We start from the raw sequence: 25,519 nt of genomic DNA on the forward strand, positions 1-25,519 counted from the left end.
TTGCCCCAAGCAATCATCAACCACCTCCAGATAACGATGAACCTACATTCATCTTTGGGGCTCACTATTAATATGTCAATGTCACATCTGACTCGTTCTTAGATACTCCCTTTCAGTTGAGCCATTCTTTACACGATTCGGTTTAGTGCCTTTGCCCTTGGGAATAGAGTCTATGACATTCAGGCTATGATCCCGATTTTTACGGCCCTGTTACTGGATTTCAGTGGGATTGACTCTATGGCTGCTGGGACTGATGGTCTCATGCATGCTGCTGGTCAAACACACCAGGCGGTATATGCAGACTTTACAGCTGGATCTGAAGTCTCAGTGGGGCCAACATCAAAGGGACTTCTCGGATCATGTTTAGATTTCGAGGAGAGATCTGCAGTGGTGTTTGCTAGACTGCGGTTGGGTCAGCGGCAGACCCCCTCTCTTCCCCTTCTAGAGCTGACAGTGGTGACTGATGCATCACTTCTGGGTTTAGGTAGCCATCTAGAAGATGTGAGATCAGAGGCCTCTTGTGTCTGGCACAGTCCTGGCTCCATATCAACCTTTGGAGCTGAGGGACATCTGCTTGGCGTTGAAAGCTTTCCTACCATCCATCAAGGGGAGGCTTTTACTGGTGCTAACCGATAGCACCACTGCCATGCGGTTCTGCAACAAACAGGGCGGGTGGGATCATGGACCCTGTGACAGGATGCCTTGCGCCTTTGAAAATGACTGGACCGCCAAGGGACCTTCCTGGTAGTGAATCACCTGGTAGAATCATTGAATGCCAGGGCAGATGAGGTCCGTCATCAGCACCTGGTGGATTATGAGTGGCACTTTCCCCCAGACGAGGTGCAAAGTCGCTTCTGAGAATTTTGAGAACCTTGGCTCAATCTGTTTGCCACTGTTGAAAATTTGCAAAGTCAGCACTTCTGTGTGTTGGAATCTCCAAGGCATCTCTTGGTCTGAGACGCAGTCTGCCATAAGTGGAACTCTGACTCCAGTATGCTTTTCCACTGATCCCATTTCTGTCCAGAGTTCTCAAGTAGTTAATGACCGACATGGCCCAAGTCATCCCAGTGGCCCCAGATTGGGCACGGAAAGTGTGGTTTCTCGAACTCTTGGTCTTGAGCTTCTGTCCTTTAATCAGGCTGCCCTTCCGGGTGTACCTGTGGTTCCAACAACAGGGCAGAGTTCTGCACCTGGGCCTATGTAATCTCTACCTTCGTGCTTGGAGATTGAGTGGTGACAGCTGAACACCTTCGACCTTTCTCTGGAAGTGGTTGATGTCCTCTTGACAGTAAGGTGTCCCTTGACAAAAATTGTAAATGCCTGTAGTTGTGACAAATGTGTGACTTGCTGTGGTGTTCGGCAGATAGTCCCCCTCCAGGCGAACTTATTTAACATTTTGTTGTTTGTTTTGTCCTTAACTCAGCAAAGCCTTTCTTTGGGCTCAGTTATAGGGCACCTTTTGGCTCTTTCTGCAGTTACTGGATGAGCCCTCTGTGTTGAAGCCTCCAGTTATGTGCTTCTTGAAAGGTTTACTAATTTGTTTTCTCCCTCACCCTTTGTCAGACCACAGTTGGACCTCAACTTGCTGCTTCACAGCTGTTCCTTGTTGCTCCTCATCCTCAAGACGGTTGCCATCACCTCGGCGCAGTGGGAGTGAGATTTGTGGTCACCTGCTGTACGTTTTCCTCAGGCAAACTGGTTCTGCTTGCCTAAATGTGTGACGCCTTTCCACGACCGTGAAAACATCACCATGCCTGCGTTCTGTGCTCCGCCTCACCCCTCCAAGGAGGAGAGACTCTTTTGCTTGGACCCCAAAAGAGTGCTGAGCTTCTACATAAATCATACTAAAAGACTCCGGTTGGATGATGTTTGTGGGGTTCTCTAGAGCAAAACAAGGGAAGGCTGTGCAGAAGAGGATCATCTCCAGCTGCTGGATCGTGCTCTGCATTGAGATCTACTATGCTTTGGCTAAAAAGTGTCCTCCAGAACGACTGCATGCTTGTTCTCCCATGGTCAAAGCGCCCATTACTGCGCTAGCATGCGAAATCCCCCTGTCCTAGAAATTTGCCTGGGGACTGTGTGGGCGTCCCTCCATATGTTCAAAAAGCCCTATTGTCTGGAAAGTCCAGTTCACTGAGAGAGCCATTTTGCCCACTTGGTCCTGCAGGACTTTCTGCAAGACTTTCTGGTTTGAGTCCAACTACCGTTCTGTATCTGGGGAGTACAATTTGCTGACACCTGTGATTAGAGCATGTTCGGAGGTGGGAGAGTGGGTGCAGTGGCACAATCAGCTGACCGTGCGAGAAGTGTGGAAGCTGTCTTTAATTTCCCATCGAAATTGGGCATGGAACTAATTAAAGAAATGGCAATGATATGCAAATCAAAATGTGTATTGATTGCCACATATGACGCTGGGCTTTGGGGTGTCAGGGAATTTTCACCCATACAGAATGTGGAGAATGGTTTCTTGCAAAAACCTTTGGCAGTCCCTCCGAGCACATTGAACTGTGTCTTACTGAACTAGGGCTGCATTATATAAACAACTTGATCAAGCTCTGCTCCCTTCTTGTATAGTTGTCTATTTTGACTAAGCACGAAACTGTTTTCAATCGATTGGTATTGTATTAAATCTGATAAAGATATGAAGATTCAATGGCTAGCTTACATCAGAAACGAACTTGCCTGACTTTTTTTCTGATCTGTGGTCTTTGAACTAATCTTGCAAAACTATAGTTAAGGCCCGTTTCGTGGCCCTCTGCAAGATGAACTGGGAGCGTATTGAGTGCCAGAAGCACACTATGGTAAACCACGTAAGTCAACACTACCCCTGGCATTGGGCCTTATCTTGCTTGGGCCCATAATAATCACAGATTTATGTTGACACGACTTTGGCTAAACACGATACATTTTTTGGTTTCTTTCCTCAAACCCTGTTCTTATAATATATAAAACCACTGTCCAGTTCCCCTCAGACCTCCATGCATGTTATACTTTTTTGAAAATTCTATCCCCCGGTCAGGAAGTGTTTTTTGGTACCAAATATGAGTCTCAAAAAGTTTTAGGCAACGTAGAAACGATATGCTTTTTATTCATTCATTCACATCAATTCACTTTTGAGTGGCGACCAAGTTTATTCAGATTTCTAATAGATTGCAGAGGACTTTATTATGTCATATTAGCCTCTTACATCAGCTTTTAAATTGGTTGCTTGTTATCTGCACACACACATCAACGTTTGCTGGCATAATAGCATGGGTTATATTGCTTTTTAGCTGTATATTTTAACAAATCTTATAGGAGTTTTAGAAATGCAGTGACCTTTTAATTTGTTTTTGTTTGTTTGCAATGGTGTATCTTGGTGATATTGATTGGAGTAAAATAGTTTTTCTATGTCTTTTATGCCAGTATAGGCAATTTGTTAACGGAATAAAGAATTTTGATTTTGATTTTTTTTTACTGCCTTTTTAATTACTAGGAAAACTAGCATTCAGATGTTCGCTAAATATTTTTTGGGGCTGGCTGTCAGTTATTTCCTGACTCACCTGTTAATTTGCGTACCTACGCACACACACTTATTTTGCAGAAACGTGGTGTGTGTTAAGATAAAAGACTAACAACTGATGAAGCTGTTGGAGGGCTATTGGGCTCCAGCTCGTGACCTGTGCTATTGGCGCGCACTTGGCTGTAACATGATCCTAGCTTGCCTCTGCTGATATCTTTGCTCTGATTGCTGAGGGATCTGCTGCTCTTTGCTATTACCCCGGATTGACTCCGTTATATGAACAGGGTGAGAGGGAAAGTTAGGACAGAACATGTCCAGAAAGAAGAGGAATTGTGTTAAAAGCATATAGACGTGTGATAAATCAAATTTTACAAAGTTTACAAAAAGACACTTAAATTAGGTGCTTTTTTTTTAAGAAGATAAGATTGTACCTTTAATGGAAGTTAAGCTGTCTTGAATGTACAAACCCAATAGAATTGGTCTATTTGAACAATACAATTGTATATTTTAGTGTGCACATAGGGTATACAATGGGAAACACCAGTCATTAAGTTATATCTCAAACTTGTTGACTTGGCCTGGATCAACTTTGATAATCGAAGCCTTGTGATATTGTGCACAATTTCTGTCAACAAATGAGCTTTAGCATGTTTCGGGGAAAAATATGTTTGTGATGTTTCTTCAAGGTGGCCCATGAGACTGATGTACGAGCTCAGATCCGCCTGCAGTTCCGAGACGTGAACGGAGAACTTATCGCAGTCCAGAGATCTATGGTCTGCAGTCAGAAAGGCAAGAAAACTGAATTCAAAACCCTGGAGGGAGTCATCACCCGAGTAAAGTATGCATTTTATTCTTGCTTCTATTTATTTTTTTGGGTAAAGCATTTAATTGTTTCCTGCTCCACTGTGATTAAAATAACTTTATGCAAAACGCGCCCTATCTGGCATAAACTGGAACTCCATCTCTCACAATTAAATCCTCCCCAGCATAAATAATCCTCATTTATAGAGTTGCACTTACAACTTTAAAGGACACAACCGTTACACAGTGACAGCCTCTCTTCTCATCTCCACACTTTTTTAAGCGCGTTTATTTAGACCCTGTAACACTTGTGGCTAAAATTGCCCTGTAACACTTGTCGCCAAAATTATTTTACTGGATGAAACACACGTACATTGCATGTACTACTTGTATCTGTTGTGTTGCTAGGTAACGAATGGTTGCGCATCGCGTGGCTATTAGTTACTGTGCATCCTCGTGGGTTGGAATTGTTTGGGTTGGAATGGATATCGGGTTCCACTAGGGAGACCGGTATTCGTGGTTGAAGGAGAAGGATGTATCTTTGGTTGCTCCTCAGCAATAAAGGAATTACTTGCAAAGGCTGTAGCGTCCTTACTTCAATTGGCGACTGAGGTGCTGAGGAGCATCGAGCCTACGTGTGAAGGTGGATTTTGCATTTGGATCATTTTTGGGAGATTTCCCGTGCATGGAGCAGTATTGAGGAAGAATGAATCTATGGTAAAGCCTTGTGGAGTGACCTGTTGCCGGCGTGTTCCTGCGAGCTACGAGCTACGAGCAGCGGTGGTCTTACAAGGGACTTTTGTGGCTTTTACAGTATGTATCATAAATAAATACCTCTGCCGTTAAAAGATCGCATCGTTCAAAGGATCGAGAAACTTTGGAGGCAAGCGCGTTCTCGGAGCTCCGGCAGAGTGCTGACATCCCTCTTCGTTCTTCCGCTGTGATTGTTGACGCCCTCTGCGTTCTTCCTCTGTGATTGGCTGTGAGTTTTCGAGAGCGTCATCAAACGGACGAGAGCGTCATTACACGGACGCATAGTTCGTCAGCTTCAGCACGCATTCTACGACGTCACCACGCTGCGTCCCTCCCTTTTCGGCCATTTTGGGTGTTTGGGGTGCTAGGTTACCGAGGATCGGAGCTGGGAAAGCAACAGAACAGCGATCGGAAGCAGATTGCAGCGTTTTTCATCATTTATTGCAAAAAGGGGATTACTTTCAGCGCGGCGTGTACATCGTATGAAGGTATTTTAAAGAGTATTTTTGTTTGGTTCCTGAGTCTGTTCTGGACTGTGACTTTCCTTCGTGGTTTTTATTGTTTCAAGTTCCTTCTCACGTTCCATCACGCCTACAGAGGGAGAAAGTTCTGCTCAACCAAATAACGCTAATTTTAGCATTTCTTCGCCTCAACCATTTTGGGCCACAGGAAATGAGCCTTCTCTCAAGTGGTCTGAGTGGAAGGTGTATTTTGTCAATTACATTGAGGCCGTGGATGAAGCAAAGAAAATTTCAGCAGAACAAAAGAAAAGGCTACTTTTGCATGCTCTAGGTGCTATGGGAATCAAGACTTTTCACCAATTAACTTGTAACATTACGGCTGGGGATTTTATTGTGTTTGAAATTGCATTGTTACAGTTAGACAATTATTTTAAACCTAAAGTATGTATTGGAGTTACCAGGTACCAATTTTTCCAGAGAAAACAGTCAAGTTCGGAAACCATTGATAACTACGTTTCTGACCTGAAAAGGTTGGCTCTTGATTGTAAATTTGGAATTTTGCACGACGATCTGATCAGAGATCAGGTCGTTATGCATACCGCCAACTCTGCAATCCAGGATAGATTATGGGTGAATAGCGATGCCCCTCTAGATGATATATTAGCTATTGTGAGGAAAGCGGAAATTTCGGGCCGATGTGCTGTAGCTCTAAAAAAGGAGTCCCAAAATGTTGCGTTGGTGAGCAAGACAAGTGTGCCTCATACAAATGATTTTAACAAGAGTCAACACAAATTTAAAGATAGACCTGCCTTTAGAGAGTGTGCTAAATGCTATAGGTGTGGGAGTTTGGACCACTTGGCCCATAGTAAAAATTGTCCGGCTATTAAGCAGAAATGCACTAGTTGTGGGTTGTTGGGTCATTTCGCAAAAGTGTGTAAAAGAAGGAATTATAAAGTAAGATGTGTTACTGATGGCGAGAATGCGGATGAACCAAGCCCCGATCCTGGTGACATGATTGTGAGCGCTGAGTTGAATAACAGTTTTAGGAGCAATTTGATGTTAAACATTAATGACATCGCATGTACCAACAAACCGGTTTGCAGTATGACTATTGGAGGTGTGAAAATTGATATTATAGCGGACTCGGGTTCACCCTACACTATAATTGAGGAAAAGTTGTGGAAGAGCAAATTTACTAATAAGGTTGGGGAACGATTGTTCGAGCCAGATATCCACCCTGAGGGTTATGGTGGAGAGAAAATTGACCTTGTTGGGTTCAGGTGGTTTGTTTTCGAATTTAAGAATAGATGTTGTCGAGCCAAATTGTATGTGGCTAAGAACGGTCCTCCCGTTTTGGGATGGTTGGATCAGAAACTTTTGCATATCATTCTTGACCCCAACAGCAAGGAACAAGTGTTAATTCTGGATGAGGGTTCTTCATTAGGTGAAAAGATGATTAAACAGTTTCCGTCTGTTTTCAGTGAAAAACTAGGCAATTTATTGGGTTTTGAACATCGTATCCGTCTTAAAGAGAACGCAGTCCCTAAGGTTCACCGTTGTCGCAATGTGCCCTTACTGGTTAAAGAGGAAGTATCCAGGGAGTTAGACAAACTGGTGGCAGCAGGGGTTATTGAACCAATAGAAGCATCAGAGTGGATTTCTCCAGTTGTGATTGTTAAACGTGCCAATGGGAAAATTCGGCTCTGTGTGGATCTTCGCTATCTCAACAATAACATTGTAATTGATAGGTTCCCATTACCTAAGATTAATCAAATGGTGAGTTGCCTTAAGGGTGCAAAATGGTTTTCGACGGTGGACCTATCGTCTGCCTATCACCAAATTTCCTTATCTCATGATTCAAAACATCTCACATCCTTTATAATCCCAGTTGGGTGCTTTCAGTTTACCCGCATGCCATTTGGTTTGACGTCAGCCGGTGCTGTTTTCCAGCGGTTAATGTTCCATCTATTTAAAAGGGAGGCTGGTGTAACCTTTTTCCAAGATGATATCTTAATTTATGGAGAAACAAAGGAAGAACATGACGCTAGGCTCTCTAAGGTGCTAAAAATTTTGGAAAGTAAGGGCCTCACTATTGAATTCTCTAAATGTAAATTCGCATGTGAAAGTGTAACTTATTTGGGTCATGTTATTGATTGTAATGGTGTTAGGCCAAAGGCATCTCTAGTGTCGGCTATTGAAGAGGCAGCAACCCCTTGCAGTAAAGATGATATTGGGTCTTTTTTAGGCATGGCAGAATTTTGTGCTAAGTATGTTCCGAATTTTGCTGACAAGTGTTTCAATATTCGTCAACTGTTGAAGAAAAATGTGAATTTGACTTGGTCTAAGGAATGTGATAAGGATTTTAAGGATATTAAGACTTCAATTGCAAACGCGTCCTGCCTCAGCAGTTTTGATCCTTCTGTTAATGTTAATGTTAATGGGGATTTATAAAGCGCACGTACGCCGGGTTGGCTTCATGGCGCTAGCAGACATCTTGACAAAGGCAGCGGAAACTAACTCTGAGTAAACAACCAATTTTTCAAGAGTTTCCTAAATGGGAGGAGATCAGTACATGTACGGTGCTCAAGAGGGAGGGAATTCCACAACTTGGGAGCGAGAATGGCAAACCTACGGCCTCCAAGACGGGCCCTCTTGAAGTTCGGAATAGAAAGAAATGAAAGATGGGTAGATCTTAGGTAACGGGTGGGGGAGTACCTACGTATAAAGTTGTTGATGACTGGTACCGTATAGAGCCTTGAAAATAAGGCAGCCAGTTTTGAAGAAACAGCGGCGTTGTACCGGGAGCCAGTGTAGTTTCCTCAGTGGAGGAGATGCGGGTTGCCATTTAGGTTGGTGGTAAATCAGACGGGCAGCCTGGTTTTGAACCAACTGGAGGCGATTAAAAGGCATTCCCAGGTAGACCGAGTTGGAATAGTCTAGGTGGGATAGCACAGTAGAAATCATGGCTTGAACCAGAGCTTCATGAGTGAGAAAGCAATGGATGTTCCTAATTTTTCACAGTTGGTAGAAGCACTTGGACACCACTGCTCCAACCTGGGCTTTTAAGGATAGACCACTATCCAGAAGTAGCCCCAGAGTCTTGGCGGAGCTAGAGGGGATAGGAGGTGGGCCGAGTGCCGGAGGCCAATACTGGGGGCCCCAATGCTTAAGGCTGTCCCCCGTAAAGACCACTTTCGTTTTTCTCGGATTAAGCTTCAGATGGTTCATATCCATCCAAGTTTGGATGAACAACATAGTCTTCTGGAACTCCGAAACGGAGTCATTAGACCCATCAACCCTGAGGAGAAGCTGCAGATAATCAGCGTAGTTAAGAACCAGTACCTTTCTTTCTTTCAATGATTTAATCAGAGGGGACATATATATGTTATAAGTGTGGGGAGAGGGCAGAGCCCTGAGGCACCCCACAAGTAATATTGTGAGATTCAGATGAGAATAGGCCAAGACGCACTGCTTGATGGCGGTCCCTCAAAAAAGAGGAAATCCAGTGAGCCGCTGTACCAGAGACTCCGACCCCCCTGACACGGTCGAACAGGATGTCATGGTCGACCGTGTCAAAGGCCGCAGACAGGTCCAACAGGACCAAAGCTCGCGGACACCCTTTATCAGCGAATTCCCGTAGGCTATCCATAGCTGACAGGATCATGGCTTCGGTAGAGTGTGCGGGACAAAAACCTGCCTGATGGGAGTCCAGATGTTTGTACATCTCCAAAAAGTTGGAGAGGCATTTAGCACCATAACTCTCCAAGACTTTGGCCAAGAAAGGTAACAGAGATATAGGGCGGTAATTGGCGAGGATGGCCGGATCTGCTCCCAACTTTTTCAAGAGGGGGACCACTATGGCTTTTTTAAAAGCTAGAGGAACGATACCAGAAGAAATAGAATTGTTCAGTAGGGCAAGCGCCGGACCAGAATGGATCGCAAGGGACTCTTTCAGAATATGGGGCGGGCAGCAGTCCGCGGGTGAACCAGACTTAGTATCCGTTAAGAGCTACTGAAAAGTCTCTTCACTGATCAAAGGAAAACTGTTAAGGGTGTTATTATTACACTGATGGACCAGGGCATTCTGCTGGGGGGGGTGAGCAGGTATACTACTTTTGATTAGAATGATCTTCTGCAGAGAGTTTTGTAACTACGGACGCAAGCAATAAGGGTTTGGGTGCGGTGTTATCCCAGTACGCAGGTAAGGGCAAGGAAAACATCATTGCATTTGCTTCTAGATCCTTGTCCCTGTGCGAAGAGAAGTACCCAATAATTGAGAGGGAGGCATTGGCATGTGCATGGGGCCTTGATCATTTTAAGTCATTCATTTGGTGAAAGGTGTGCACTCTTAGGTCTGACCACAAACCCTTAGTTAAAATTTTGTCATCTGAGGGGTCACCTAATGTCTCCTCTAGATTGTCTAGGATTTCAATGAGAATGCAGAACTTTACGTATAGGATGGTCTATACCCCTGGCAAAGATAATTTGGTAGCTGATTTTTTATCCAGAATGCCAGTCAGTTTGGAAAAATGTGAAGATGAGGTATGGAATGATTTCCAAGTTGCTTTAATCCATAATCGGGGCCGCACTTCCATTGATAGAGATGAATGGGATGCTGAATTCCGCAAGGATGAAACGTTATCCAAAGTGGTATCTTTTTCTTTGGAGGGTTGGCCACGTAGAGATAGTATTCCCAACTTGTTGAAGCCTTTTTGGGAGATTAGATCGGAACTATCTTTTTGTGATGGAGTGTTGTTAAGAGGTGAAAGAGTAGTTCCTCCTGAGAGTTTGCGTTCTGCTATTGTGGAATTGTGTCATGAGGGTCATTCGGGTATTTCCAGAACCCAAGGCTGTGATCAAAAAATTATTTTGGTGGCCTGGTGTGGATATTGAAACGGAGAGAGTGGTTAGAAATTGTACTACATGTGGGAATTCGGACAAGTCTTTAAAGACGTTTAGACCTCCTATGTCTGAGGTTACCGTGGCAAGGGAGCCGTGGGATACTGTTGCCATTGATATTTTGGGTCCCATTAAAGATCAGGGCGGTGAGTCTCAGAAGTATATTTTGGTTCTTATGGATCTTTTTTCCTGCTGGCCAGTGGTAAAAATAGTGGATAAGGCAGATACTTCGGCGGTCCTTGAATTCTTGAATAAGGTTTTTTTCTTCAGAAGGAATTCCTTCGTCCTTAATTAGTGATAATGGTGTTCAATTTGTCTCGAATATGGCTAAGGAGTATTTTGCAAAATTGGGGGTACGGCATAGGACTACTTCGTTGTATAACCCTAGCGGAAATGGTATGGTTGAGCGATTCAACCGTGTGTTGAAAGGGATAATTCATATTTCTTCCAGCAATGCACATGATTGGATCTCACAAGTTGGGAAGGCTGTCTGGGCTTACCGAGTGACTGCTACTGAAGCAACTGGGTTACCTCCGTTTGTTATAATGCGGGGGCGTAATCCTCGTTCAAAATTTAATCCTAGTTGGTTATTTCCATCAGGATTGATAAATTGGTCAAAGGATGAAGTGTGGAACAGAATGCAACGTATCCATAAAAGAAATAGTGATTATTATAATATTAAGCATTCCACCAAACCAGTTGTGATTGAAGATGGAGATTGGGTCAGAGTGAAAAAAACGGGTTTTGTGTGCAAGGGAGAGAGCGCTTTCTTTGACGACGAAGAGGTAGTAGAGGTGCTCCACAATGCAGTGAAACTTGAAAATGGCGAGGTTTGGAATTTAAAAAGGGTTGCTATGGATCATCAAGGGAAGTCGCGCAAGAACTTGGGGAAGTGCCTTTCAAGTCAGACTGGTTGGAAGATGAATTCATGGAGGCAGCTGCTCCTTCCTCTGTGTCACCTGAGGGTACTAATGTACAGCAGCCTGTTGCTGTTCAGGAGGTGGATGGGGTGGTCTCAGAAGTTCCAGAGGAGGCTGGTCCTAGTTCTGGGAGGAACATTCAGTTTTCTGATCCTCCTGTTAATAATCAGAGAGTTTCACGTTCAAGGAAAGCTCCTATTTGGCTTAGAGACTATGTGGTGAACAATGAGTGAGGTTGATTCACAATTTCAACATGGTTAATATATTTTGTGTTGTACATATTATTTAATTATTATGTTGTATAAGAAAGGGGGAAGTGTTGTGTTGCTAGGTAACGAATGGTTGCGCATCGCGTGGCTATTAGTTACTGTGCATCCTCGTGGGTTGGAATTGTTTGGGTTGGAATGGATATCGGGTTCCACTAGGGAGACCGGTATTCGTGGTTGAAGGAGAAGGATGTATCTATGGTTGCTCCTCAGCAATAAAGGAATTACTTGCAAAGGCTGTAGCGTCCTTACTTCAGTATCCCAAGCACATCCCCCAGAAATTCAACACCTGCCAGGACTTTTCAGGCAAAACCTTGGAGTTTAAAGGGATAAGGTAGGTTATTGCCCTCAGGGAGGCATCTTCACCAGGAGGAGATTCTGACAGGAGTGTTTCTCCTGCTTGGAAAAAGTCCAATATTAAATCATCTTGCAGCACCATTTAGAGGGGATAGAATGGGTAAGTTTCTGAATTGACCTGGGAATCCTTTGCTGAAATCATCTTAGTTGTTCTTCTCTTTTACAGTCCTCTCTATAGCTGACAAAGAGAGCATCATCAAACACTTTGTTGATTACCTCCCCGCTGTCCTCCAGGTCGTTAATCCATCCCTCATCAACTATGCGATCCATATGAATTGTCAAGAAGGTTCACTCATAGCCGTTGACTGGAGGGGGTTCATCATCATCATCATCAGCAAAGCAAACCCCATCAACGATTGGTTACTCTACATGAGAAACGTTGACCTCACCAGTGATCGGTTTAAATTTACTAGGAGAAGGTGTCTACACAAACTCCAGAGGCCACCAGTCTAAGGTCCACAGGTCTTGGGCTTTACCAAACAGAATATTTTCAGTTTTACCTGGGTTCAACTGGAGAAAGTTATCTAGAATCTAACCAGCAATCGCCTTCATACCAGCCATGAAGCGAGCCTTTGCTTTGTCATTGTCTCCTTCGAGGGAATTTACCAACTGCGTATCGTCTGCGTTAGACAAGGTATCAAACCCGTAGGCTCTAATGACTTTGCATAGGGGTGCCACATAAATGTTAAACAGTGTAGAGCTCAAACGCGACGCCTGCAGTACCCCTTGATCAACTCGCATAGGTTTGGATTTAAAATTGATCTGTATTGCGAAAGGATTGATGGATCCACGTTGTTCATTTTTTTGAATTGGTATAATCTATGCTGATTTCCACACTGGAGGGATAATACCTGACTCCATCGAAGTGTTGAATAACAGATTTACAGCAGGGCCAAGCTGGCTAGCCAATAGGGCTATAATCCTGGGCGGACACGGGTCAGTTGAAGATCCAGATTTTGCTCCTTCAAGCACCTGCTGAATTTGATCCAGGGTAAAGGTTTGGAAACTGTCCAGCCTATAGTCCCTCGACTTAGGGAAGAGGCTGTTGTTAAGCTCTGCACTGAATTGGGGTGGGATATTCAGAAATGCTTGTTAGATTAAATTGATCTTCTCAAAGTAATCTGCAAGAGAGTCGTATTGTTCCTGTGATGCTAAAAGTGGCAGTGTACAGGCAGGGAGGTGGATAAATTCCATAAGGGTTTTAAACAATTCTTTAGAGGAATTGCCCACTAGATCAATTTGCTTGCTGATATAAAATTCATGCACCTTTTTTGATATTTCGCTGGTATGCAGCAAGAGCATCTTTATCATCTGAGTCATAGCTCCGGCGCCAGCGTCTCTTTAATTTTTTGCTGAGAGCTTTTCCAGCTTTAAGTTTTGCGGTGTACCAGGGTACAAGAGGTCTAAGCGCAGTATTAGACTGGGTTCTTAAAGGAACAGCACTATTAAAGGCATAATTTAAAGCCGATTGAAACTCCGCCAGCATCTGAGTAACTCCTAGGTCCTGTTTGGACTTGGGAAATTAAAAAGCCTCACAGAAAGAGTTTGGTGAGACATGATGCCATTGTCTCATAGCTCCCTTACTACTAGTGTGGTCAGCTGAATGTGTGGGGCCTATAATTTTCTGATGGAGGCCTAGGGCACCTCCACGAGTAAGAGTGGAGTTGTGTGTTCAACCGATTAAAGAATTCAACCTTGAGGAGTAGTTCTGTAGGATCTGGAAAGTTTCGGAGTGACATTATTTTTTGTCTATGATTGAAATTGGGAGTGTGACCAGCCATTCTATTTTTTGTCATCATCAGTATTCTATAAATCCCCCTACAACTAATGAGTGACGTAGTTCTTTACAAAAGGCTAACTTTTCGTGGGAGAGAATACTTATTTTTGAAAAAACAGATATAACAGCGTAATATAAAATGTCAGCGTCGCTCATACACTCAAGTAACTAGAACTCGCCAGTTGCATATACGTTATTTGTTATATGAAGTGACGTGTTTGAAATCCATTTATAAATTTCTGATTTTTACATACATTAGGATATGGTTTTGACCATATTATATTTTACATTTAATTTAATTGAAATATCGCAAGTTATAGTTGTTTGAGTATACGAGCGACATTGACATTTTATATTATGCTGTAGGTCGTAGTGTAAGTTGGGCAAATAATGTTTTAATTAAAGACTTTAAAAATTAACTATGGTATTTTTAATGTTTGTGTAGTAGGGTACTATTATTAACCCCTAACTATAACATACTTCTAAACTTTGTTTTTTTCCTTTAATAGTTGTGTGTGTTTTTTTTGTTTGTTTGATAGAATTGGGCTAAACTTGTATAGCCTAATATATTGTGTGTATATGTTTGTTTCAAAACTTGTTTCAGTACTGGTATGTTAGTCATCAAAAAAGTAGTGCTTGTAAGGCGTGGGTGTGTTGCCTAGTGTGATTGTTCACTTTATGTGGGTTTTTTTCTCGATTTTTACTGGTAACGCTGTACTTCGCGATTCTAAGAAAGTTCTGTTAGGCTAGAAACATTTGTTTTTAAACCAATAGAAAGCTGCTTTTTATTTCTGATCATTCTTGTTGTGTTTTTGACCTGTTCATAAGTATAACACTTCTGCTGCTGCTTTGAAACCTTTAAAAAGTCATATTCCTATTACATTTATGTTGGATTTTTGTTGTTTTGGTCTTGTTGAGTTTAAATAAAGATACTTTCTTTTTCTAAACTGGTGTGGTGTCCATTTGTGATCTTAATACTGCATTACTGTGTGTTTTGAGTACAAATACTTTACACATTGCCTTTGGGATAGCCTGTCAGCTTGTGCCAAGCTACCCAGGGATTGAGCAGAGATTATCTAAAGTGTGTATCTCCCTAGCCCTGACTAGAAGCAAGGGTCCCTATTTGGACACAGGCACCTACCTCTGTCAACTAGAGACCCCCATTTCTAAGATTGGTGGTCAGCAATGAGGATTTGAACTTGTATTTGTACTTGACCCACAGTGATTGGTGTACATCACTAGTTTAGTGCAACGCAACCACATACTGTGTTTTATTTTTTATTCTATTTTTGATTGACCCTTGTAGTATCCATGCACCATGTCTCTAAATTTAAACTAACAAATGAGGCTGCAGAATTGGACTTTGATATTGAAATGCTAAGTAGTTACAAAGTAGATCAACTCAAGCTGTTCTGCAGGAGCTTTGGATGTCCCATGAGGAGCAACAATAGGAAAGATGAGCTACAGAAAGCCTTAGGGGCCTGGTGGGAGGCCAGAGAAGCTGGGGTGACATATGATGCAGATGTGGATGGGGGTGTGCCAGTGGGTGGCTTCAGATCCCAGGATTTGCCTGTCAGGAGAGCAACCTCTGTGGCTGGCAGTAATAGTTCATCCAGGAATCCTTCTCCAGAGGAATTGTTAGACAGGCAAAGGGCCAGAGATCATACATTGGAAGTTATGGTGCTCCATTTGAAGCAACTGGAAATGGAGAACCAAGAAGATGCCATTGAAAAGGAGAAGATAACAGTGGAGAGTGAGAAAGCTCGTGCCTTAGAGGAGAAGAAATTGATCTTGGCACATGAATTGAGCCTGAGAGAGCTAGACATCAGAGTACATATTCTGTTTATATGTGCAGCGTTGGTTTGTTACAAACTCACAGTTTGAAGGAGCAGACATGAGAGCAGGGCTTCAGATTAGTTATACTGAATGTCTATGAGGAGGTGGGCATCGTGGATAATTTTGAATGTTCTGAATGAGGACGTACCTCTGGTTATAAGTGAGGGCATTTCTTATGTTCTTTGCTACACCATTGTGGCAGCTTGTATCTAACCACAAGATTTTAAGGGGGTTACGTGTTGTCTTTCAGTTCATGTAAATCCTAGTTTTTGGTTTCACATCTGGTTCTCTGCACATTTTCTACTTTACCTCTTATTTTACTAGACATGGAGAAAAAGTGAGCTTGAGTTCCAAGTGTGCAGAAGTTGACCGGGAGATGATCACAGCCCTGGGTGTCTCGAAAGCTGTGCTCAACAACGTGATCTTTTGCCATCAAGAAGAGTCCAACTGGCCGCTCAGTGAGGGGAGGCAGCTCAAGATCAAATTTGATGAGATTTTTTCAGCCACAAGGTTTGTAGGCACATTATATAAAATGCTTTTAGATCCTGCTTTGTTTCTGTTTTGATCTGAAGAGAGTTGTCCCTTGGTGTCTGGCCTCAATTCAGCAACACAATATGATTATTATATAAATGTACATATGTGTATGCTATATTTCAGGATGACTGCTTAATAGTACACTGTGCACATGCTGAGCGATACTATGCCAAATTGAGAACATGCAGTAATCTTAACCTGTTGTCAGACTCGACTCTCATTGCAGACCGTCTCGCTGTCCACATGTCATTCAGTTGGCTGCTCAATAAAGCTATGAAATCACTTTATAAGTACTGCCAGGCCTAGTGCCTTTCAGAGACGGATATTATAGGCAGCCAAACTCAAATACAAAGGTAGAAAAGTGCCCTTTTTAGTGGATGTGTAGCTAGCCCTAAAGGGCCAAAATATTTTTTGACAGGATTGTCGAACATCCTTACTTTGAGACGCACATCATGTTAGGTGCATACTGTCCATTTTAAAATGCCCTTTGAAATCCTCTCTTCCATCTGAAGTGCTGGGACTCTAATTGCATTATGTCATGGATTGAAACAGACTTGAGGGTGCAGTTCTTGGAGCATGACGAGAAAAGGGCTATAAAGAAGGATTCAATATTTCATTAGATAGTGTGTTTTTGACTTCTGTCATCGGAAGTAATAATAGACTTCCAGTAAGTGACCTGTTTTAAACAGCTTTAATAAAATGTACTTGCAAATAATAAAAACAATTTTTTACTGTAGGCAGAATGCTTTCAACAAAATACTAATAGATTAGAGAGGTGCTTGCCCATTTTTTGCTTAGCAAATTTTAGGTTTTGACATTTTATTGCCACTAGTGAGTAGCTTATTTTGCAATTGTACAAGAGAGGACGTGTAGGGCATCATGCCAATATATGTCTTTCTACCTTCACAAAGTCAAATAGATTGTTTATTGTGGTCATGGAGCTACAACTCTTAGGGCGTGATGTACGACGTGATTTTGCATGCACAAACGGGTTTGCAAACCCGTTTGCACATGCAAAATCACTGCTCGCATGTACAATTCCTAAATAGCAAGTCACAATTTGTTTGCGACTCGCTATTTAGGAACTGCCAGGGACCACTGCCTGCCCTTAAAAAACATGAAACAAAAACGTTTCATTTTTTTCTATTTTAAATGCACCCCGTTTTCCTTTAAGGAAAACGGTCTTCAGTGAGAAAAAAAATCTGCTTTATTTAAAAGCAGTCCCAGACATGGTGGTCTGCTGAGCCCAGCATGCCTCCATACCTGGGAGGGCCTGGCATTCCCAATGGGGTAGCAAATTGCGAGAGGCTCATTAATATTCACAAGCCTCTCTATTTGCGACCCCATTGGTAATCGCAAAACACTGTAATAACACTGTTGTACATGCATAATAGCGCCTCGCAAATTGCGAGTCACAAAAGACTCCCAATTTGTGAAGCGCTATTTTGCGCATCGTACATCTGGCCCTTAGAGTATTAAGCCTGGTATGTTCATCTTTTGCAGGAATATAAGTGACAAGATGCTTAATTACCTTGTTAGAACAGGAGGCCTTTGTTACAGACATTGAGTCTCTAGGAAAGAGAGAGGAGGTTGGGGTATCTCTAAATTACATACCTGAAAGAAAATTAGTCCTTCTGCTCGAATTGTCCTGCATGAGGTACTCATATCGCATTTGCTACCAGATGCAGCGAGCAGCAGTAGATGCTCTTTACAGCTGTACTTCCATATTGGCTAATAGGTAACCCGTAATATGAAAGCGGTCTCCTTTCTCAAACTCGTTAAAAAAGAAAAACCTATTTCCATAGAAAAAGGGAACCACATGCGTGATGCCAGGTCAACAAGTGGCACAAGATATGCTGCATCCGAAGTTCAAGTCTAACAGTGAACATTTGTCTTTTAATGCAAACTACATGTAATGTGTGTCAGTTTAACTGTATCATTTTCCCTAATAATTGCATTTATGTAGCACAGAATACAAATCAAATTGTTTCTAATGCTTCTTAATAATAGGTGTTCATTACTGGCCAACAAAATGGTGTGACCTGCAAGTTAAGTACAGCTCCCTGAGGCAGTGTGTTAAACATTTAAAATATCTCTGGTGAAAACAAACTTGTGGCCGACAGATTACACCTCACATATTTCTGCTGCAAGTGCATTCATCATTGGATCCGTTGTATCTGTGTTGAAGTGGAAGACCTGCTGAAGATACAGAGAGATCTCAGGGAATACCTTCACTCCCTATTCTGTATTGAGAGCAGAAATGCTGGACCAGCCCATTTAGCTAGTAGGATGGCTAATCTCATGAACACTCCTGCTGCGGTCACCTGCCAGCAAACTAGTTTATAATCTTCTACCCATCTCAACCCGTAATCTAAAGTTGACAAAACGAATGTCAGTCAATAGTATAATTGGAACAGAGAGAAGGTACTGGAAGACCATGAGGAAAGAGAAGAGGAGGGAGGGGGTGACAGGTAACAGAGATGGATAAGGGCGTTACATGATGCTGTGTGAAACACTAAGAAATGAAAAAGTGCATAGCTGGGTGGAAGTTATTGAATAAAGATGCCAAAGGATAGACCGTGCATTTACAACCTTAACACAAGCGATGGGCAAATGCTCGGTAAGATAATTATGAGGATAGACTTAATTTCTGAGTTTGCCTGACGGAAAGGAAACAGATAAAGACATAAAGGATTTTGTTATAGAATGATCACAGTTAACGTTGCTTAATGGATGAAAGCCAGGAATCGGCACTTGACAATGTGCAACGTGACACCTAACAATGACATCATAGCAGAAAAGACTATGAAAACATGTTAATCAACTTCCCAACGTTCTCTGGCAGGAGAGAATATAGTTTCCCTACTACTATATGACAAATTTCAAAACAGGGAGAAGACTGCTCATGTATTGCCAGATCGGGTATCTGTAAAAGTACTGACTTTAAACACTAGGAAATGAGGACACTCAAGATAAGATGGAAAATTCATGAATGGAACTCTGCAGTTCCAACTTCCATATGTTATGCCCAAAGAAACCATTCACTGGAGACAGTGCTGGGATTTCTTACAAACGTAGGACACATACACTATGCTTCAGTGTACATTACAAGGAAGAACATTTCTAGTTTCAATCTATAGTGGAATGGTACCTTGAAGGGTGCTTTTTAGGCCTTGCAAAAGAAGGATAAGGGAATCTTCCTCATTGGTGGCAGAGCAAGGGAGACCAGGTTGGAGTTGAAGGTAACGCTTTCAAGGGGATTTGAAGACCAATTGAAAATAAAAATCAGAAGGTGATGAGAGGAAGCTACTCCATCAATGGGCAAGCATCACCAAAAGCTATGAGCTGCTAGGAAGCAATCAGAACTATTTCCAGGTTATTGGACTATCCTTGGAACTAGATAGAATCAATTTACTATGATCTAAGATGAACCATTATAAAAACAAACTAGATACATTGATGTGAGCTTGCTGGTTAAAACCTTTATACAAAATGAAGCAAGTTATTTGGCACGTTCCACACTTGGGTGATGGCAGTTCACCACTGAACATGCATAGGCTAATTTAGGGCTGGAATGGAACAGCGAATGGGACGGTTTGCGAGGACATGAGAAAGAACTCTGTTTTCAGATAAAGTTAGAGGTGAAGTATTGTCATCTATATTTGCATTCTAAAAGTTGAACTTTGAATTTTATGTTTTAGGTAAGGACAATTTCAGATAGAGTTGTGGTTCTGTTCAAAATTGGTTAGCAATGCTTGAGTGTTTGGGGGTGGGGGGCAATTGTTTCCATAGAAAGATTGACAAGGTTACAGGTCTGTACATTGTGGGGCACTTTGTCAGAGTGCTGATGGTTTAGAGCAGTGATTCTTAAACTTTTGAGGATTCCCATCTAATCATTATTGGAATCTGGGGACCCCCAATGAATCATCATCATTGAAATCTAGGCACCCCCTTCTAAGTTGTTTCTGGAAGTCCGAGACCCTGGCCAAAGCATTCTCGATGATTCGAACCCCAAAACAATAAAAAAAAAAAAAGAAAAATACATAAACACGCACTCATCAAGCAAACACGCAAATGATAAAATATTTTAGTAGAGAGGAAGACCTGGCTTATTTTAAGCAAGCCCAGATGGTGCCCTGTTGTAGGGGGATTAGGTTAGTCCAGAATGGTGCCACTGATTTCTCTTTGACCTGAACTCTTTCTTTTCTGAAGGTCCTGGAGGAACCAAGCTTCTGTGCCCAGCTAGTTTCTTCTTTCATTGACACTTGTACCAACAGATATTATAAACCTCCTAATTTGATGTTGAGTCTCGATTTTCTGGTTATTTCCTCTCACACCCTACACTGAGAAGATTTTTAATTTGGGCAAACTCGCAATAAGGCCTTGCATTTCCCAAACCTGTCAAGTATCTTTATTATTCTAAGACCCAGCAATATGGAACTACTCAAATCCAAGAGCAAGTCATTTGTGTATGGGAAGTCTTCAATCCTCGTCTAAAATTATGGTATGCCTAGTGGACTTGTCATGAGCCCACTCTGTTCTGGCAGCAGCAAGGAATCAATGCTAAACTATTTTCTAGGATTATAGCCAGCAAAGTACAGTACAGAGACGGTCCTATGTAAAGCGCCCAACTGTAGAAGGCTTGTTCCCTTAGAAGTAACCACAGTCAACTTCCCCTTAAATTGTGGATAAGATTTTTACTTCAGCAGATTCCATCAGCATTTCCCCCCTTCATGGACTTGTTTCTGTAGAAAGTCTGCCATAGCTGCCACCCAAGAACTGTGGTCATGTAACGGAAGGTCTTTTTTTAGGTCGAGCATTCAGGACCTCTTGTATATACTTTAGTATATACTTGTATGTACTTTGTGGGCTCTGAAGATCAGACCTAGGACTTGTTTGCGTCCACTTAGGGACTTTTTTTCTGTTCAACTGCCCCTATTTAACTGTCTTGGTAGAAAACTACCAGCAGAGGTCAGTAAAATACCAGAATCACTTTAGCATTCTCTAGATTCCAGTCCATTGAAATTGTCTTCCACAAGCACCCGTAGACAATAATATTTTTTTCAAATCTTGTATTTTCAGTGATATGACCACCGAAGGCCCTGATTTTATATTAAAAACAGAGCTTTGGACTATACCATTTCCCACTGAAAAGCAATATTTCTCTCCATGTGTTCCCATACTTGGCGTGTCACGCAATTTGGTGCTTACTTTGCCTCCATGTTAAAGAACAGTAGATGTTTCAGCACCCAGGCTAATGTGCTGCATAGCTAAATACATATAAGGTCCCAAAGGCGAGACCGATTGCATTGCAAATGCTTGTTTAACAAGATTGCAAAAAGTCACTTGAGAAACCATGACTGCCTCAAAAAATTGCATTGGGTTCCAAGCAGGTGAGTGGCTTGCAGCATCACTACCACGGGGACTTAGCTCCTAGTGGACTTCAACACTGCCACATGTTTATCCTTATTGTTGAAACCATTCACATTCCATCGAAGGAGTTTGAAACAGATTTGAACAAACACCCTGCTCACATCTGCCATTTCACTGCCCCACAGGGCCTTTTTTATAACCAACCAATCTGTTGAATATGAGAAGTATAAACAGAAGCAACAAAACTTTGCCCCGCCTCCATCCCTCACTCACCTTACTCTGCCCCAGATCTTCTACCCGATGCGGTTGCCCTCAATAGTACATGAACCCCTTGAAAAAGCGAGGGACCAAACATAGACGGTTACATCGATCCATATCCTATTTACTTTTCCTATTCTGCAGTCCCACACATCAATATAGGATTTTGTTTTAAAAATCAAATGCGCAATTTAAGTTCACTTGCTTGCAATAATATCGTACTAAAAATCAGCATTAAATCCGCTCTGATTTTTTTGGACCACCCTATACTATTCTTGACCAACTTTGAAATAATTGCCTCACTCAAATGTTACACACACAGCCACAGTCATCCATGCTCTAGACATTTTGAGCCAGGCACTGCAGACCCTCGGCTGGGATATGGATTATGCCCAGTGGAAGGCATTCTTTAGTGATCAGTTGTCCATCCTCGTGCAGAGCACAGCTTTACCATAATACACTGTTACCAATTTAGCCATTTACAATTTGAATGTTGACTTGCATCCTGGGTATATCAACTTGCTTACTTAGGAGGAGGTGAAGAGACTAGAGCACATTTCTGTTGGACACAACATGAAAATGAATGCAGACGGCTTGTACCATTCTCCCTACATGTTTCACCATACCTTTCTGCTTCCCTCTCACAGACCGCTGCGTTTCTCATCTGCTTCTTAAGGTTGGGTGTAAGGGACAGGTTAAAGAGCGTCCAGAGCATGCTGGTCCATGGCGTTCTCCTGGCTTTGAGCAGCCACGAGAAACTTGGAAGGAATATGTAAATAGTGGAGAATCCCCATAGCGGTGACTGGGCAGAAACCGAAAGAGTGACAGCCGAGTTCATAGAGGAAGGGCCCATCATGCGTGCCTTGGATTACACTGGATTGTGGTATATTTATACTTTTTCGAGATTAATTGGAATCTTTCTTGCTTGCAGGTACATAAAGGCCCTGGAAACACTGCGTGTGGTGCGTCTAAAGCAGGGCCAGAAGGTGAAGGAGTGCCAGACCGAGCTCAAGTATCTGAAGCAGAACCGCGGAAAAGCCCAGGAGATTAAGGAGCTTCTCGGCAATAAAGAGGCCCAGCTGGCGGCCTCCAAGGAGAATGTCAGAGCCATCGAAAATGAACTGGAGCCTCTGAAGGTAATCCTTTCATGGACTTGTTAAGTTTTTTTATGGTTCTCTTTAAGCTTAGCGCTTTATAATGTTTACTATTGTTTTATATTTTTGGAAATTAGAAAAGCTTTCATTCACAACAAATTTGTTTTTCTAAAAGACATGTTATTTACGGTCTGTCAGATTGCTATAGGCATAGAGTTCCAGAGTTGGGGTTCTAACGTGGAAAATCATGAGCCTCCCATCCTTTTGCGTCTGAATCTCGGGACCACCAGTACATCAATTTGCTCAGATCTAAGGTTGTGTTTTGGGGAATATCTTTGGAACATTGTAGATAAGTATTTGGTACCTTTATTGTGGATTGCTTTGGAGATAATGTATCCTGTTTTAAACATGGATCGCTGTGCTACTGCGAGCCAATGAAGCTCCCTCATCAGCGGCTTCGTGTGGGAATGTCTAGGCTGTTGAAAGATAATTCAATTCTAGCAGGTTGATTTTGTATCATTTGAAGTCTGTGATTTAGGTTAATAGGGAGAACCAGGTAATTAGCATTAGCATAATCAATTTTGGACAGGATCAAGGCGATAATAATTTGAGTGCTGGCCTCCCTGGTGAAAAATCTTCTGATTTTCCTGGAGTTGCGGAGTTGGAAAAAGCAGGCAGACGTAACCATGCTTATCTGTGATTGCCTGGATAGGTCTGCGTCAATTTGGATGCCAAGACTTTTTACCGTGCTCTTGGGTTTAGGTGGGGGACCCAACTCTTTTGGCCAGTAAATAGGAGTCCAGTAATTTCATTTATTGATGGCGATGACAATCTCTGTTTCATCAGTGTTCAGTTTTAACTGGTCCCTATTCAGCCAGTCCCTGATGAATAGTATGGTATTTTTGAAGAGCTACTTGGAGTCCGAAGTCTTGTCAATTATAAAAATCAGCTGCATATCATCCGCATAATTATAGAATTTTCCTTCATTTGTTGTAAGGTATGTATCAGGGGGTGGATGTAATGGTTAAAGAGGTGGGGGGACAGGGCAGAGCCCTGTGGTACCCCACAGTTCGTACTTACTATAGCAGAGCTATAGGGTGCGAGACGGACTGATTGAGTTCGGTTTTTTAAGAAGGATTTCATTCACTTCAAGACAATTCCCCTAAGAGCTGCCTCAGCCATTCGATCAGCTAAGATTTCATGATCAACGATATCAAATGCTTCTGACAGGCCCAGTAGGACCAGTGCTTGTTATGTTATAGTGATTTGTAAAGCGCGCGATTACCAAGTAGGTGTCCTGGCGCTGTCCACTACTCCCTGATCCTAAAGGCCGAAATTATTTGCCGAACAGCCAGGTCTTCAATGCTTTCCTGAAGTGCAATAGGTTATCCATGCGTCTCAAGTGGAGCGGCAATCCGTTCCAGAGCCTGGCTGCCCTGTAGGAAAAACTACGTCCTCCCCAGCGGGCTTTTTTTTATGACCGGGACCGTGACAAAACTGGCTTCTGATGAGCGAAGACGCCGGGCAGGAACATACCTTATGAATAGTTTTGTAAGGTATTCAGAGCCTTCTCCATTCAAGGCCTTGAACACCAGGCACAGAGACGTAAACTGGACTCTGCTTTTAATTGGAAGCCAGTGTAGGTCACGGATGGCCTTACATATGGGAAAGAATTTTGGGATGCCGGTTAGCAGTCTGGCGGCCGCATTCTGCAATAGCTGTAATCTGTGCAGCAAGTTTTCCTGAAGATTATTTATTTATTTATTTAAATTATTATTTAAAATATTTATAGAGCGCGGCTGTCACCTGGCAGGTATCCTGGCGCTGGTAGCTACTCCGGGGGTTTATTGCCGGCGGGGGGAAATGACTGTGGCTGGCCGGTCTAAAGGGGTGAAGGAAAGAGCCATGTTTTGATTCGTTTCCTGAAGGGGAGGAGATGGGGGATTTGGCGGATATCGACAGGCAGTCTGTTCCACAGCTTGGCTGCAGTTACTCTGAACGATCTTCCCCCCGTCCTGGCCTTCTTACATCTGGGCACTCTCACAAGGCAGGCAGTTGTGGACCTGAGTGTTCTGATGGGGGTGTACCAAGAGAACAGACGTTGAAGAGGTCTGGGTCCTGCACCATGTAGTGCCTTAAAGACCAGGCAGAGGGCCTTGAAAGCAACGCGTTGCTTCAAAGGCAGCCAGTGCAGCTCGGCCAGTGCAGCGGTGGCCGAGGATCTCCTGGTCCATCCAAGAGCCAGTTTGGCTGCTGCCGACTGAACTCGTTGGAGTCTGTCCAGTAGTGTCGCAGGAGATTCAAGCAGCAGGGCATTACAGTAGTCGAGGCGACTAAGAATAGTACACCTGACTACTAGTGCTCTGGCGGAGGCAGGTAGCAAAGGCAAGACCTTGCGCAGCGAGCGCATAAGGCCAGAGCAGGTAGCGACTGTTCTTGAGACCTGCGTTTCCATGCTCAGTTGGTGATTAAGCATGACGCCCAGGTTGCGAACAGTGGTGACAGGTGACGGGTTGTTGGAGTTTTCCGGGGGCCAGAATTCAGCGGGCAGAGGGCGGGGTATACGACTCGCAGGGCAGAACAGCACCTCGGTTTTCGAGGCGTTGAACTGAAGGAAGTTCTGATGCAACCATCTCGCAGTGTCTCTTAGACATTCATGGAAGGCTTGCACGGAAATGGAATCTTCGC

The 25,519-nt window shown here is 42.9% G+C and overlaps 1 protein-coding gene across 1 annotated transcript in view; it reads left to right on the forward strand.

Annotated features, from left to right (window-relative positions):
- RAD50 (RAD50 double strand break repair protein) overlaps positions 1-25,519 on the forward strand; it is a 495,519-nt gene that overhangs the window by 151,263 nt on the left and 318,737 nt on the right. The window contains exons 4-6 of the mRNA XM_085618052.1: positions 4,189-4,340; positions 15,897-16,082; positions 22,669-22,873. Of these exons, the coding sequence (XP_085474178.1) occupies positions 4,189-4,340; positions 15,897-16,082; positions 22,669-22,873 (543 nt within the window). The remainder of the gene's footprint in view (positions 1-4,188; positions 4,341-15,896; positions 16,083-22,668; positions 22,874-25,519) is intronic.

Source organism: Triturus cristatus, chromosome 7 (assembly GCF_964204655.1).
Source record: "Triturus cristatus chromosome 7, aTriCri1.1, whole genome shotgun sequence".
Lineage (NCBI taxonomy): Eukaryota > Metazoa > Chordata > Amphibia > Caudata > Salamandridae > Triturus > Triturus cristatus.